This window comes from Orcinus orca, chromosome 15 (assembly GCF_937001465.1).
Source record: "Orcinus orca chromosome 15, mOrcOrc1.1, whole genome shotgun sequence".
In the NCBI taxonomy this organism is placed as follows: domain Eukaryota; kingdom Metazoa; phylum Chordata; class Mammalia; order Artiodactyla; family Delphinidae; genus Orcinus; species Orcinus orca.
The window spans coordinates 80,896,762-80,912,580 of record NC_064573.1 but is presented as its reverse complement, the minus strand read 5'-3'; the positions used below and the strand labels follow the sequence as shown (position 1 = coordinate 80,912,580).

The following is a 15,819-nucleotide window of genomic DNA, read 5'->3' as shown; positions in this document are numbered from 1 at the left end:
TGGGCCCCTGCATTGGGAGTGCAGAGTCTTAATCACTGGACCACCAGGGAAGTCCCGCTGCTGTTGTTTTAGCACATTTATCTGCACAGATAGGCTGATTACATTCTGCTCAGACCAGCTGATTTGGAACTTATGTAATTGGGCACAGAAAGGCTTAGATGCCCCTGTCTGTCAGCTGGGGCTGATGCTCAGGTAACACTTCCCATAATCCGATTGGACAGGAGAGAAAAGCTTTAACATGTGGAGAAGTGGGAAAGGATTTGCCTCCTAGATACATGTTTTTTTATCTGAGTTATTAATACAGCTACAGAAATTTATTGGAAACAGGTGTATTTGAAGTATCATTTTGTTTTTTAGGTGAAGTATAGCCTCACGTATACAAATGCAGGTGAGATAATAAAAGCTGATGTCTTTGTTCTTCTTGGAGCGGTTAGCAGTGCAATGGTTCCATTCCAACAAAAGTTTGAAATTTATTTTATTCAGGTAAGTTTGATCAGTTTTGTATAAGTATGTAATTGCCAAGTATAAAGAAATCATGACTTAATGGGGAAAAAAAATCAAATTAGAAGTATTACCACTTCTAACCATTTGTATGGAACAAAGGACTTGCATGTATCCTGTGGAGCTTGTAATGAAATCAAGCCAGAGTCCTTGTATCTTTTCCATTTGGGAATAAGATGCTCTTCCATGTGAGCTTGTTCTTTTACAGCATGATGTACTCCTACACTCAGCAGATATATTTATAGTTCTGAGTAGGGAGAGAGATTCTTTTATTGGTTGGTAATCCCACATTATGAAAACCATTTCATTTTCTCTCTGCCATTTCCTTATTAAAATGGGAATTACTGGGCTTCCCTGGTGGCACAGTGGTTGAGAGTCCGCCTGCCAATGCAGGGGACACGGGTTCGTGCCCCGGTCCGGGAGGATCCCACGTGCCGTGGAGCGGCTAGGCCCGTGAGCCATGGCCGCTGAGCCTGCGCGTCCGGAGCTTGTGCTCCGCAACGGGAGAGGCCACAACAGTGAGAGGCCCGCGTACCGCAAAAAAAAAAAAAAAAAAAAAAGAATTACTTGGGGCATTTCTGCATTGTCTTTCAGCAAAATACGAAGCCAGTTCCTCTCAGTGGAAACCCTGGTTATGTTGTGGGACTCCCGTTAGCTGCTGGATTTCAGCCTCAGAAGGGATATCCTTTTGGCACCATAGAGAAGCTTGATTTCCCTGTCCATGTGTGTGGGCTGCACTTCTTATTGCTGAGAGTCCTGAGGGCTGGACTCTCGCCAGAGCTTCCTGTGGGTGCCTCTGCCTGCACAGCAGGTAGGGCTGTGTGGAGCTTGACAGGGTGGAGCAGTACAGCGCAGGAGACTGTCAGTGTCTTACAGTGAAAATCTTAAGACAGAAAGCTTGACAGACATTTAGAGGTATTTAATTTTATACTTAAACAGAGACTCTTAAACAAATTGAGTGATTTTGAAAATTTGGAGTTAATTTTGAAGGGCCTGTTTCTGAGAAGTTTTCTCCTGAGGATCTCCTAATCAAGGAAAATAGTTATAACCATTTTTTGCCTTCTTCTGGGAAATAACTGTCAAAATTCCCGAGACCTAGAGAAAGGGATATTTGGGTCTCTCCCATGTGACTCATATGACACCATCTCCTAAGAATCAGCTGCTTTAGTACTGGGCAACTCCCTTAACCTTCTGTGAATGTCTGGGATTATGCAGACCACGAACAGATACGGACAACTTACTCTTCTTCGTAGCACAGCTGAGCAAGACTGCTTAGCAATAGCGGGGATCCGGACCCCAGTATTATTTGGTTACAACATGCAATCTGGCTGTAAACTCAGGTAAGAGAGTAACTTGCTTCTGTTGGAGCCCATTTGTGTTGATCAGAAAACAAAGCATTCTTACTCTTTGCATTTTAATCAGAACTCTGCATCAGCTGACAGGCTCATTAGCATTATTATTAGTGGGTAGTAGCAACAGTAACAATAACTTACAATGTTGTTGTTTTGGTTTTCTAATTTTAATTCTCATAACCATAAACCATTTGTCATGATTCAAAGGAAAGTGTTACAACCCTTGCGCTTATCAAATATGGCAGAGTAAAAATCTCAAGGCTTCGTATGTTTTGTTTCTAAGGTGGCATAGCTCTTGAGTTCATAGCAAAAATATGTTCTCTGAAAGTCCTTCCTTTATTTCTGAATTTTAATGTACTCAGCACAACAAACCCAATGAGAGGCAGCCTGAATGTGATCTGTTTTTAATTTATCTTTTTATTATCAAACATAATGTAAAATATCAAACAGCTCTTCATGGCTTGTTCTAAAGACAGCAGTTCTTACCTTCATTTCCCCCATCCCAGAGACAATCACTTGCAACTCTTACAGCTGATTTTTTGGAAATTTACCCCCAAATATTTAAATAACCCACACGTAATGCTACTTCTTGATTTTTTTGGTTTTATGACTTATTTATTTTTAATTTTAATTTTTTTATTCAAGTATAGTTGATTTATAATTTCAGGTGTACAGCAAAGTGATTCAGTTATATTCTTTTCAGATTCAGATTCTTTTCCGTTATAGGTTATTACAGCAATTGAACATAGTTCCCTTTGCTATACAATAGGCCCTTGTTGCTTATCTATTTTATTATGACTTTTTTTATTTATTGAGCTCCCACTGTGGAGGATGAAGATTTGGCTCTTTCTCCTTTGATCCCCTACCCCACCACCCGCTCACTTCCCATCCTTATGTCTCCCCAGGGTATCTACATCATTATTTTGGTTAGACCAATATTCACCATTTACATCATTCTGATTGCTTTAGACTAGCATTTCTCAAAGAGGGTTCCATGGGATACATTTCCATAACATGTCAGTAGGGGTAAGTCTGTGGTCCAGTATGTTTGGGAAACACCAAATTAAAGTTAAAAACATGATTCCTTACTAAGTAAGCACTTCTCAGAGTCTTCAGTACACTAGTGTACTTCAGGGGGGACATAGGTATGCAATAGTTCCCAAATTTTTGGCCATGGAACCCTTCTTGTACAGAGCCTCTCCATGGAATACAGTTTGGGAAACATTGTTTTGGATTCATCTCCCTGGCCAACCAAGATTTCACAAAGTGAGAGACACTTTCACTTCAAAAAATCCCCTTTTAGAGAGTGAGAAAAGAAACTAGAGAGAATATGCGTGTTGTTGAGGGCTGTAAAAACTGCAGGTACGATATTCTATAATCAGAGATGTTATGGGTACTAACACTGTATTAAAGTGATGCATTTCGCAGTTGTAACATAAAGGCTAATACCTTGTCTCTCATTTTTTAGTACTTTTTTGTGTACCAGAGAAATGTCAAAATAAAATATGACCCTGACACTTATTTAAAAAAAAAACACAAAAAACTGCAGGTCTGAACAATCACCTCATTCGGTTGACCTTGTTTCCTTTCCCAAAAGACTGACCAAAGCTATCGCGTGTAGGCTGGTAGCGCAGAAGGTGGAGAGCCTGCTGAAGGGCCAGGGCTTCCCAGATTATGTGGCCCCTTTTGGAAATTCCCAGGCCCAGGATGTGCTGGACTGGGTACCCGTCCACTTCATCACCCAGACGTCCCACATGAAGGTAAAGGGGGAGAAGTTGAAGGCCACATGCTAGTGGTCTCTCCAACGTGCACCTGCCCCTCACTGTGGGGAGGTAGAGGCAGTGGGGGAGCTGGCGGTGGGGGGCTCTGGGTAGGAGCTTGGGCTTTGTCGTTAGATGAGCCTGGATCTTGAACACTGATTTTGCCCCTAGTTAGCATTGTCGCCTTTGGCCAATGGCTTTACAGGTTTGAGCCTCTGTTTCCTCATCTGATAGCTATATTACTGACCTCATGGACTTGTTGAGAGTTAAATGAGGTAACATTCATGGTGCCTAGTGGTCACTCCATAAATGGAAACCACTACCAGTCACCATCCTATTCCTTGTTGGTGTTATGTAAGGCCTTCTCTAGGCATCATGATATGATAGGTAAATGTCAGAACTGTTTCAACAAGACTTCCGTCTGCACATCTGTCCCATCCGTTGTTCCCTGGTCTATAAAAGCAGTCCACATGTCAGAGCTTTCAATTCTAAAGTTCCCAGAAGAGTTTAATGGAAGTTGACGTCCTCCAAATAGGTTCTGGATCACGTGCGGTTCTTCTGCCCACCTTTTTCTTTTGTCTCAGCAGTCAGAGTGTGGGCCAGCCCCCGTCACCGCAGGCGTGCTCCCCATCTTATCCTTTAATTGCCCGGCTTTTTCTTGTCACAGTTTCTTCAGGCCTCTCATTACCTGCTTAGCACATTTATAGCGTGGGGATAATGGGGGTGAGGACTAGCTCCGATCCCGCCCTCCCCACCGAGTCCCCAGCAGGGACCCGTGGTTTACTCAGTCCCTGCTGTTCACCTAAGTCTTGGCTCAGCTCTGCTGCCTCAGTGAACCAGGCAAATTGCTTCTAGTTTCTCAGAGATGGTTAAGACATCCAGTTATTACTTATCCCTCAGAAGGGAAGACATAGGTTGAGGGGAGAGGGGCAGCAGTGCAGACACTAGCACTGCTGGGGTCTGTGCTGGTCAGGGAGCTCAGAGGGCCTGGAACGGGTTTTGTACCAGCCTTCTAGGCATAGCCAGCACGAGAGCATCTGCTAAGCTCAGTTGATACCAGCTGCGTGTTGCATCTTTTCCTAATAACAGGATATTCTCAAGGATTTTTCAGCTTGCAAATTTCTTAAAAGGCAGTTTTAAGCCAAGGAATTCCACCCGTGCCTTTTTGGCAGGCACCAAATTTAGCAGGCCTGCTAGCTTTTCATGCCCTAAAGAGATGTATTTTTTTAAACTTTTTATTGTGGAAAAATTTCACACACAAAAGTAGAATACTCCAGTGGAACTCCATCTCCCCGTTGGGCAGCTTCAACATTATTACATTTGCCAATTGATGAGACTGTAAAGGCGGGAAAGAGGTCTGGAAGGCCCCCTCGCCCATTTTCCCCTTGGGGCTGAGCAAACAGGGGTCCTGGGCAGAGGCCTCAGGCCCAGGTCCCAGTGTCTAGCCTGAACTCGGGCAGCTTCATTGTGGCACCAGTGCTCTCGGTGCAGAGGGAGAGTTAACATCTGTGACAGCTTAAGATGCCGCCTATATACCCCAATGTAGCATCTTAATTGCCAACTGATGAAATCAGATAAGTGACAAGGAAGCACTTAAATTTCCTCTAAGTGCATTTTAACATGATATGCAGTCAGGTTTAATTTCTGTCTGTTAATAATACCGTTCTCCCTCTCCCCCCTCCCCCCGTGCCAACTTTGCTCCTGAAGTATCTCTGAGGTAGATGTAAACAGGCAGGTGCAGTTAGAGCTGTTAAGGCCCTGGAGGTTCCACAGTTGGGTATTGGGGTTACCACAGCTGCCAGGTAATGCTGGCCTCTTTAGAGATGGGAAGGGATGGAAAAATTATGCTTTAGGTGTTAAAATATTTTTGGAGCATTGAGTACTTTAAAATATGTGCTTTTTCTAAGCTGTTTTTATCTGAACTTCTAGAGTCTATTCATCTTGTTCAGAACATTTTGTAATATGTGAAACATTTTGTAATTAAAACTCTGAACTGCAGATTAAGTTTGACTTGAGGTTGTTTAATACTCAAATTGATTAATGGCATTTTGTTTTGCAGGATTCTTGCCAGCTCCCAGTGGCGTTGGCTATAGAAGTGAAGTGGACTAAATACGGATCCTTATTGAACCCACAGGCTAAAATCGTCAATGTAACTGCAAATCTGATTTCATCCTCGTTTCCTGAGGTAGGCCTAATTTTAAAGGTATAGGTTAAGACACGAGTCCAGACAAAACTGTGATAGGTGAAATTTATTTTGTAAAAAAGATAATTAAAATTTAAACAATCTGGATTCTTAAAACAATTTAGCAGTCATTATCTTTTACTTGGAGAAAAAACTCCCCTGAACACAGGGGTTTTATTCACATTAACATTCTTGTTTAGACTTGATCTTTTAAAACTCTTGTCTTGAGTTGTGAATGACATCGATGTGTTAGGACAACCTGAGTGAAAATTGTATCTCTCCTCTGAGTTAATGGCTGATTAGCCCTCCACGTACCTACCAGATTCATGAACCAACAGTGGTTGGGTGAGGAAGGAAATGAAAGCTGTCCCATCTTTGTTATCCTGGTGAATACACTGGAGGGCAGGGCTTGCATCACTCTGATTTTTTTTTATTACAGACCAACTCAGGAAATAAAAGGACAATTCTTATTTCCACTGCGGTTACTTTTGTGGATGTGTCTGCACCTGCAGAGGCAGGCTTCAGAGCTCGCCCAACCATCAATGCTAGGCTGCCCTTTAATTTCTTCTTCCCATTTGTCTGACGTAAGTCATTAAATAGGGAAACTACACCACACCTGCCTAATCAAGCGCGTGTGGGGCCCAGGGCTCCTTGGAGACATCCCACTTTATTATACGTATAACCCTTGAGGTTGCCCCCAGACCGACACACTTCCCCTCTCCACTCACTTCCCTCCTCTCTTTTCTCTCTTTGGGAATTTCATTCTACTTGCTTTGACTTTAGAAGGGGTCTGGCTTGGCCATTTCCAGTACTCTCAGTACATAGGTCATATGCGGGAGCCAAGTTGCACCTTTGGGAAGAACGTAAAGAGAACAGACCTTGAAGTAGTGCAGGCGTTGAGGGTTTATCCAGTTTATTCATCCCCTGCTTTAATGTGAGTTATTTTTTAAAATATTATTTTTAGTGCTCGCTTCGGCAGCACATATACTAAAATATTATTTTTAGTTCAGGCTTTTCAGGGCCCGTTAAAATGAGTACAAAAATAGCAAGTGGTATAAAATCATGCAAGTAGAGTACAAGGCCTCACGAGGGGATCTTCCCCCAAATGTCATGTTGATTACAGTGGAGTTTTGGGTCTAATTGCTACTTCTGTACCAGGCACTGAAGCTAGCTTGCTCTCCAGCTAGTGGGCCGGTATAGGATGCCACAGAGTGATTCCAAGCAGTTGAACCTAGAAAGAATACAGTAGGAGGGCCTGTGGGAAGGAGAGAGTTTATTTTATACATTAATTGTACAGTAATTGAGAAAAATGTTGTCAGGGTGCAGAACTGGGTGGAGCCAGCTAAAAGTTGGAGGACGCAGAGGAGGGGCTGGCTGGGTACTTGAGAACAAGCCCCTTGGGGGACATTGTGATTAGCTGTTTAGAACAGCTTGGAAATAGAAAATATTTTTCTAGAATGTGCTGATAGCTAAGGTAGCTCTCTTTTTTCTCTTTTGTCTTTCAGAGTGGTCATATGAAAGGATGCACTGGTTCCTTAATATACGTGTGAACTGTGAAAACTGTACATTTGATGAGATTAAGTTTTATATACAGCTAGTAATTGTCCAGCTTGTAGTTCATTTTCAAGCAAGAGTCAAGTGTTCAGCATGAGAAAAATATAGTTTATGATACATTTGTTAAACAGTGTGGGGTGGGAATGGGATGGGACATTCTCAGTCACACCAAGGAAGAAATAGAGCCTCTGAAAGACTGTGTCCCCCAGAATCCGAGCTGGCAGCAGTGAGACAAAGCCATCAAAGCAAACCTCTCCCCAACGTGGCCCCAGGAGGGGTGGCTGTCTTCCTCGTCACAAGCCCGTGAGGCAGGTCTTCCCTTTGGGGTGGGTGGAGCAGGTATGCCTCTAGTTCACCTCACCAAGAAGTCCATGCTGTCTCAATAGCTTGTTAAGTCTTTCAATTTCTTTTTCCTGTTATTACAAAAAGCAGACAAATAACTGAATTTACCTTCTGAGCCTCACCAGGGATGTGGCAGTCACACAGTGAGCCACAGACACGCACAGGGAAGCAGAGCTGAATGAAAGCCATACTCCTCATGCAATCAGTCAGCCGGGGCCCAGCAGCGATGGCAGTGAGGAGAGAGACCTGGCAAAGCTGCAGGGAAGGAGGCAACGCCTAAACTGAATCCGAAAGGACAAGGAAGGCCTGACCGAGGGAAGTGGGCTCCGGGCTAAGGGCACTGAGTGAGCAGAGGCCTGGCCTGGAGAAGCTCAGTGCTGGAGGGAGGGAATGATCTGTGTTCACAGAGGGCGTTTTCCCAGACACCTTCTTACCTTCTCAGAGCAGCTGAATTCAAGGTGTTGGATCTTGGTGGCCAGTTGTATATTTATCTGTTTTAACCTTAGTAGCTGCCGTTCAGAACGTGTCTTAACCGAGATAATTATCCCTGAAAAATAATTGCGAGGGTCTCCATGATACTGGTCTCTAATTTAGCCCCTTGGGAAGAAAACTGTATTCCTTACAAATGTATAACTGGGAAGAGTGGTGACAAGTAAAACAGTCATCATGGCTTAAAGGCATCAGAACTAGGAGGGTCAGAGTTTTCATTTCTGAGCTACTCAGTACCCAGCTGTGAAATACTTCTTTGGCTTTTCTGGTGTGAGAAATCCTTAAAAATAATCACTGACCAGATGAAGGTTAAGCTCCTTAGTAGGGGGCAGTTCACAACAGTCTTGCTACTTAGCAGCAGTTGTTCAAAAGGCACTAAGTGCAAGCCTGGAAATGCTCAAGCTTGGGGTTGGGACTGTCACTTTGCCAACTTTCTGCCTCCAGAGCTGTGGCCAGTTGTCAGACAATGACCTGCATCTTGGCTTGGGGGCTGGGGGGGGGGGCTCCCAAATGCCCACACCACACTGCAGACACGGCCTCAAAGACTGGGCTGCAGTAGGGCTGCTCCGCCCCTTTCCAAGTGTGAGTGACAGAGTCTGGACCTTCCCCCACACGTGTGGCGCCCACAAGGCCTGGGAGTAGCCGTCCCTGGTCCACAGTGTTCCTGGTTGTCTCACTGAATCTGGTTTAGCCTTGTGTTGCTTCAGTCACGCTACTAAATTTGATAGCAGTGTAATAACGGGCAATAGCCAGTCATATGCCTCGCTGCCATTTAGACAAAGAAAATGAACAAATCTCACAACAGTGTGATGTGAGAGTACTGGGTAGTAACTGCTTCATGAGTCATTTATAATCAGTCATGGTCTATCTACCTCACATAACCTTTGCAGAGAGTATTTTTCTGTTAGATTAGATGAAAAAATCGACATAAGCATCTAAAATATTATCTGAAAAGCCTCCATTATTTCCTTTGACAGAACCCAAATAAAGGTTCTTAATAGGCTTTACTTTAATCACTAGGTCTGAACTGGCCGCCCCCAAAGCCCACATGCCCGACAGAGCCGCTCTCACAGCCCTTTCCCCGGCCAGGTGGCACCACAGCAGGCGGCCACAGCAGGGGATGGGCCTGCTTCCAACAGGCTGCACTGTCGCTCAGTCAGTCTCCTGACAGCGACCCACAGCCCGTCGTGTTGGGCACTAGTCTAGGGATTCCCAACCCTGCTGGACACCCAGTCACCTGGGAGTGCTTCACAGACGGACACCTCCCTCTGGGCTCCGCACCAGACTCTCCCCTTAAAGTGTCGAGGGTGATTCTGATGCGGCAAGTCTGAGGACAGGCATTTGATCAACTCTGACTAGTTCGCTGATGGCTGAACCGCTAACCAGTCACTAGGTCCACATAAAACCACAGCACAAATGACTTCTCTGACATGGAGGCTCCCTGCACCAACAGAGAGTGTGTGAGGAAGAGGATCTGTACCTGAAATACAGTAAAGCAGTATTTCCCCAAGTGTGTCCTCCAGAGCCAGAGTCTACATCACGCTCATAGGTGTTATTTCCTCCCAAAGTGTTGAACTGGTCAACTTGGAAAACAATTACAGTTTTCAGAGCCTTCATCATGCTAACTCGTGTTGTGACTTTCTCAAAGGGGGCAGAGTCTAGTGTACAGCATTTCTCAGCTTCCTTGCTCCCCTTCCGAAGGTGCCCCTCCCAAGGTGGGATGGGGTTTGGTAGAACACTCTCCAGGAAACACCAAATGAAAAACAAAGGTGCTTTGGGAACCAAGCCGGCAGGTATTGGTCAGGGATTAGTCTAACCCTTGCCATAACCATCTTTCAGTAATCATAGAAATGAGAGTCTGAAGGAGAAAGGCACTTCCTCTCAGAAAACACGTCCCGGTGTCAATTCGTAGCCACAAAGGTGACAGTGGGACACCAAATCAGACCATGTTTCTCTTGGTTGCCAGGAGGAGGAGGACCAGGGCCTCTGCGCCCCTTCCAGGCTCCACCCACTGTCCCATCCCCCACCCCCACCCCCCCCAGCCCAGGAGTGCAGGGGACATACCGTTGATGATCCGGGCCACCCGCCACAGGCGGAGCAGAATCAGCAGCCCTAGAGCCTCAAACTCATGCTCCCGGAAAAGGAGGACAACGTCGAGGATGAAGGAAACCACCACGACGATGGCGTCCAGGATTTCAAACTTGTGGTGAAAGAACTCCAAGCGGAAGACAAATATTTTAAAGAAAATCTCCATCATAAAAAAGGTCAAGATGGCAATGCTCATGTAGTGGAACACCTGAAGGGGACAAGGAGATACAGGGTAGACTCAGGCTGTCATGGGCTGGGGCAGGTCACACGGACGAGCTGGCCTTGAATGCCCCTGCCCAGTCACCGAGAGAATCCATTCATTTGACCAATCGCAAATTCCTGCCAGCACCAGGCGCTGTTCTCGGGCCGGACTGTGGCTGAGAACAGCACACACGTTGCTCTCTGAAGGGCAATGGGGCAATGGCAGTTAAAAACATCCGCCATGCCCCTTGGCCCTGCAGAGCTCACGCGTGCACAAAGACAGTAAGGATATTTACTGCAACATCATTTGCAGAACAAAAGATTTTCTACATTGTTTGGAGAACAACAGAAACGTCCACTAGACTAGGGCACTTGTTAAATGCATTATGGTATCTCCACATGGAGCATTGCGCAATTGTTCAAAAGACCAAGGCTGATGCGTATGTATCGACTAGAAATGATGGTAAGATGGTAAGTGAAGAGAGTTCCCAGATCTTGATTTATAAATACTAGCCTTCACTAAAGTAACCTTTTCCATTCTGGGGCAGGGAAAGTACGAATGAGCTGGGACATCATCCAGGGCCAGAAAACAAGGAAACGCTCAAAGGCTATGTAGTCATGTCAAGAGGACAGAGCAGTCAGCTCGAAGAGGCTCACAGTGACCAAATTTGGGACAGTTTGGATATTTAGTATTTAGGGGCGAAGTGCCGTGATGTCTAACTTACTTTTGAATGGTCAGACAAAAATAGATGGGTGTGGGGTGTGTTTGTGGATACATATATATATAAAGAAAGCAAATACAGCAAAATGTATATTTGCCACTTTTCATAATAAAAAGTAAAGAAAAAGGCACAAGACAGTGAGTATAGGAGGTATATTACTGATTCTATTAAACAACAGGGAGAGGAAAGATAATCATCTATGGGAGGACTTGGGTTGGCACAGAAGAAAACGTTAACGGCTGCCGTGGTGAAAGGGGCCACGAGTAGGAAGGAGGTTTAATATTTTCTGCCTGCTCTTTTACCATTTGAAAAGACATTTTTGCATTGTCCACTGAATTTTTTTCAAAGGGTGTGGGGAGATGCTTTTAAGCCCCTGGTCTTCTCCCCAGTTACTGGTGATGGGCCGCACAATGCATTTTCAGTGTGTCCACTGCCCTTTGGGTGAATGTCTGGGATGGGCTCAGGCAGGAACTGTGAATCAGGGAATAAATGGTGGGCACATCCCCCCCAAATGGCTCCAGCACAGGGACCACGTCAGAATGTTGACAGGAGGAAAAACAGCTCGTCTTCCTCTGGGGGATGGGAAGGAATCATGCTCCTGGTTTGATAATCAGTGACAAACTCCAGCTCAGTGGTCTAGGATAGCTCAAGGTTCAAGCCATCAAGTGACTTGAGGAGGTTTCCTGCTTGTAGTAAATTCGTATCTATAATTGGGAAAGGAAGACATTTTCTCTGCTCTTTGACTGAAAGCATCCAATCAAACTACCCTCAAATAGGCCTGGTTACTCCAAGGCAGGTGCTGCCCCACCCTGCCCACCCACAGAGTGAACCACATTAAAGGGCTGCGGACACACTACCCTGGCGGCATAGTTATTCTTGTCAGGCTGGATGATCTTTAGGTCCAGAACGAGCTCGGCGAGCACCAGGAGGGCATCCAGAACGACCAGGCAGATGATGATAACCTGTGGACCAAGGGAAGAAGCAAGAAACCATGAGACCTAGATGGGGACCCTCCTTTCATCCTTAAGGGCTGGAAACATCTGAGTGAAACCACTGGGGAAAGACGCCAAGGATGGTAGGCCACTGCCCACAGCCCGAGCGCCCTGCAGGGAGCCTGCTGGGGGCCAGCTCCTCTGGACAGGAGCCCCTCCTTCCAGCCCTGGGCAGTGCCTGTCCTCCTAAAGCCTCCGTGTGGCCCAGTGACTGACCCTCGGTCACCATTGGTCTTTCTCTTACTCATAAATTCACTGCTTCTCAGCATCTCTCCAACCAAACTGCTAATTCCTAGATGGCAAAATATACTAAAGTTTCTAAAAGCATTTATTTTTCTAGTTCTGGGGATTGCTCTTGCCAGGGTACGCCCAGAACAGATGCTCAATAAGCAATTTAAAATTTAAAACATCCAGCCTCAGAGATATGGCCTCCTCCAGGCAGCTGGGTTAGAGTGACGTCCACTGTGCCCATGAAACAGCTTCTGGCTGGAGCCGTGAGGTACCCACCCCAACTCCCATGTGCTCGCTGGGAGTGAAGGGGGAGGGAGTCCTGCGTCTCTTGGAGAACAGAGAAGAGCTGCTGTAGGAAAGACAATCCGGTGGGTTTTGTGACCTGCTGGAGGGGGGAGGAAGGTGGGAACCAGGGTGAAGTGAGTGGGTGGTCTTATCAATGGCAGTGGGGGTAGTCATGGTGACGGAGGTGGTGATGATGGTGAGGACATTAAAGGTGGGGTGGAGGTGATGGCATTTGGGGAGACCCTGGGGATGACATGGTGGTGGTGGAGATGGCAGCAACGGGAGGAACCCCAAAGGACACTGCATGACCCTTCTCTTCCCTTGGAAATACTGGACCATCACTTACTTCCCCCAGGGCCTTGCCTCTTACACTCTCAGGTAGATAGATTTTGATCTCTGAAAATTAATCTGCCATTATCTTGGCAGTTTCTACAGTTTCAGGGTGAAATTAAACAAGTTCAGGCCTATAAAGAGTGGACTCTTAAACCTTTTGACCATTTCAACCTGTAGTAATTATTTCAGTAATTAAGTATTTGATGACATGGTTTATTGTGAAAATTGTATGGCAAAGTGCTTTGTAATGAAGTTTTCAGACAAATCCAAATTCAGGAGCTTAGTAAAGGTTCAAGGGACTTCCCTGGTGGCTCAGTGGTTAAGAATCTGCCTGCCAATGCAGGGGACGTGGGTTCGATCCCTGGTCCGGGAAGATCCCACATGCCACGGAGCAACTAAGCCTGTGCACCACAACTACTGAGCCTGCGAGCCACAACTACTAAGCCCATGTGCCACAACTACTGAAGCCTGCACGCCTAGAGCCCTTGCTCCGCAACAAGAGAAGCCACCGCAATGAGAAGCCCGTGCACTGCAACGAAGAATAGCCCCTGCTCGCCACAACTAGAGAAAGCCCACGCACAGCAACGAAGACCCAATGCAGCCAAAAAAATACTCAAGCCTCAGGTGAGGTCTTTCTTTCCTTCTTTCTTTCCTCCCTCCCTCTTTGGTTTTTAGACCTAAAGGGATCTAAGAGCTCATCTGGTCTAAAACCAAGGCACAGAGTTATTAAAAACAGACTGAATATTATATATATATATATATATATATATATATATTCCCAGTCTGGGAAGATCCCACATGCCGTGGAGCGGCTGGGCCCATGAGCCATGGCCGCTGAGCCTGTGCGTCCAGAGCCTGTGCTCCGCAACGGGAGAGGCCACAACAGTGAGAGGCCCGCGTACCGCAAAAAAAAAAAAAAGAATGAAAGCACTGACACATGCTACAATGTGAATGAACCTAGAAAATATTATGCTAAGTGAAAGAAGCCCAACACAAAAGACCACATATATTTTATGATTCCATTTACATCAAATGTCTGGAACAGGCAAATCAATAGAGACAGAAAGTAGATTAATGTTTATCAGGGATTGGGGATTATTGTTTAATGGGTACTAGATCTCTTTTTGGGGTGACGGAAATGTTCTGGAACTAGATAGTGGTTGACAGTTGGACAACATTGTGAATGTACTAAATAAATGCCACTGAATTATTCACTTTAAAGTGATTAACTTTATGTGAATCTCACCTCAATTTTAAGAAGTGAGAGAGAGACCCAAGGTCACAAACTATAATGTCCAGGTCCCAACCGCAGCTTCTATGAACTAATCCCTAAGGCCCTGAATTTGCCAGTTCACAAGGCAGTACTAGTTCTGAAGGGAGCCACATCACAAAGAAAAATGCTGAGAATTCAGGGAAGCTGGTTAATTCCAAATCGTCACTGGAAAATGGCTGTGCCTAGCCTCAGCACGCAGCAGCGCAGAGCGTGGACTGTGGGGCAGCCAGTCCTGGGCCGGCTCCCCCGTTAGCCTGGACCTTGGGCACAGCTCTCAACTCCGCTGAGCCTCAACGTTAACTCTAAGCTTCAGCTTCCTTCAGGGGATAATGGGGTTGGCCACATTTTCTACCCTGAGTGACAGGGGAGCATCGTGTGAGATAATGTGTGAGAAGCGCTCAGCAGAGGGCCCGGCCCCGGTGAGCAGGTAATAAAAGTAAGGCTCCTGGCCTTCCTGGCCATCCTCCCCTAGCCCAGCTACCCTGTCCGTCCATGGTTTCCACAGAGGCCTGACTCACCCCAAATTCTCTCCCTTGGTTGGTTGTGCCATTCTGTGGGAGAAGTGACAACAGTTAACTATATATCATGTCACCTTGGTCACCTCAAACCATGGGAATAGGTGGAGACTGCACCCAAGAAAGGGATTCCAGAATCTTCCTGTATGCTGATTCTATCTGCAGAGATCAAACCCTTAAACCCTCACCCCTACTCCAAGGTGGCCTCCCTGCTTCTACTCTGGGCCCTTCTACAAACTGCTCATGTCAACCCCTCCCCACCCCCATACTCAGAACCTTCGATGGCTGTCCACTGCCCACGGATGGCCTTCCAGTGCCTCCTCTCCCTCTACTGGATACGTATATGCCACGTGGACCCTTCTCAAATTCTCAAATACTGAAGACCCTTTCCGACCCCCGGCCCTTTGCAAACACGGCCCCCTCTGCCTGGGAAGCTCCTCCCCTCCCATCCACAGAGCTCACTACTGCCCAATCTTGAGGTATCAGGTGAAATGTCACCTCCTCTGCCACACCTCCTCCACCTCACATCCTAGGTCGGGTCTCCCCCACCCCCAAGATCTCTGAGAGCCCCCTTCAGTTTCCCTACAGAGGACTTCTCTCCACTTGATTCCAGCATCTGTCTGATTACTGGAATGCCCACCTCTTCACGGACCATTAATCCTCCAAGACTGAGGGCAGGGACGTGCCCACCACACTCACTGCTGTACCCCTGGCACATAGTAGAAACTAAGAAGCGACTGCACTGCTGAGTGAATGAATAAACATCTCTACTCTGCTTTCCCCCAGAGCCACGTGCCCCTGGGGGGCCCGGTCAGGAGAGGTGGGACCTCCCAAGGGCTCCCCTTGCAGCTGGAAGGAAGCTGGCTCCTTCCTTCTCTCCTGAAATTGAGGGTTTGGGAGTTCAACACCAACAACTTAACACCACGTCTTCTCTTCTGTCAGAGCCACAGAGGAAAGCACTAAGCTGTCAGGAGTGCTGTGTTGCCTGCTTTGTTTCTC

At 46.3% G+C, this 15,819-nt stretch overlaps 2 protein-coding genes across 14 annotated transcripts in view; one reads left to right on the top strand and one right to left on the bottom strand.

Annotated features, from left to right (window-relative positions):
- The window catches only part of TCTN1 (tectonic family member 1), a 29,084-nt gene extending 21,692 nt beyond the window's left edge, over positions 1-7,392 (top strand). For 5 of the 8 annotated variants that reach the window (XM_033440965.2, XM_033440968.2, XM_033399940.2 and 2 more), the window contains 7 exons: positions 358-483; positions 1,096-1,181; positions 1,701-1,841; positions 3,451-3,613; positions 5,673-5,798; positions 6,235-6,379; positions 7,301-7,392. In XM_033440965.2, the coding sequence (XP_033296856.2) occupies positions 358-483; positions 1,096-1,181; positions 1,701-1,841; positions 3,451-3,613; positions 5,673-5,798; positions 6,235-6,378 (786 nt within the window). In that variant the 3' untranslated portion in view covers position 6,379; positions 7,301-7,392. The remainder of the gene's footprint in view (positions 1-357; positions 484-1,095; positions 1,182-1,700; positions 1,842-3,450; positions 3,614-5,672; positions 5,799-6,234; positions 6,380-7,300) is intronic. The other 3 variants (XM_033440967.2, XM_033440962.2, XM_033440961.2) reach the window with 2 other exon arrangements.
- The window catches only part of HVCN1 (hydrogen voltage gated channel 1), a 30,861-nt gene continuing 20,889 nt past the window's right edge, over positions 5,848-15,819 (bottom strand). For all 6 annotated transcript variants that reach the window (XM_049698459.1, XM_033399941.2, XM_012535560.3 and 3 more), the window contains 4 exons: positions 12,049-12,153; positions 10,245-10,476; positions 8,126-8,238; positions 5,848-7,762 (listed from right to left, as the gene is read on the bottom strand). In XM_049698459.1, the coding sequence (XP_049554416.1) occupies positions 7,697-7,762; positions 8,126-8,238; positions 10,245-10,476; positions 12,049-12,153 (516 nt within the window). In that variant the 3' untranslated portion in view covers positions 5,848-7,696. The remainder of the gene's footprint in view (positions 7,763-8,125; positions 8,239-10,244; positions 10,477-12,048; positions 12,154-15,819) is intronic.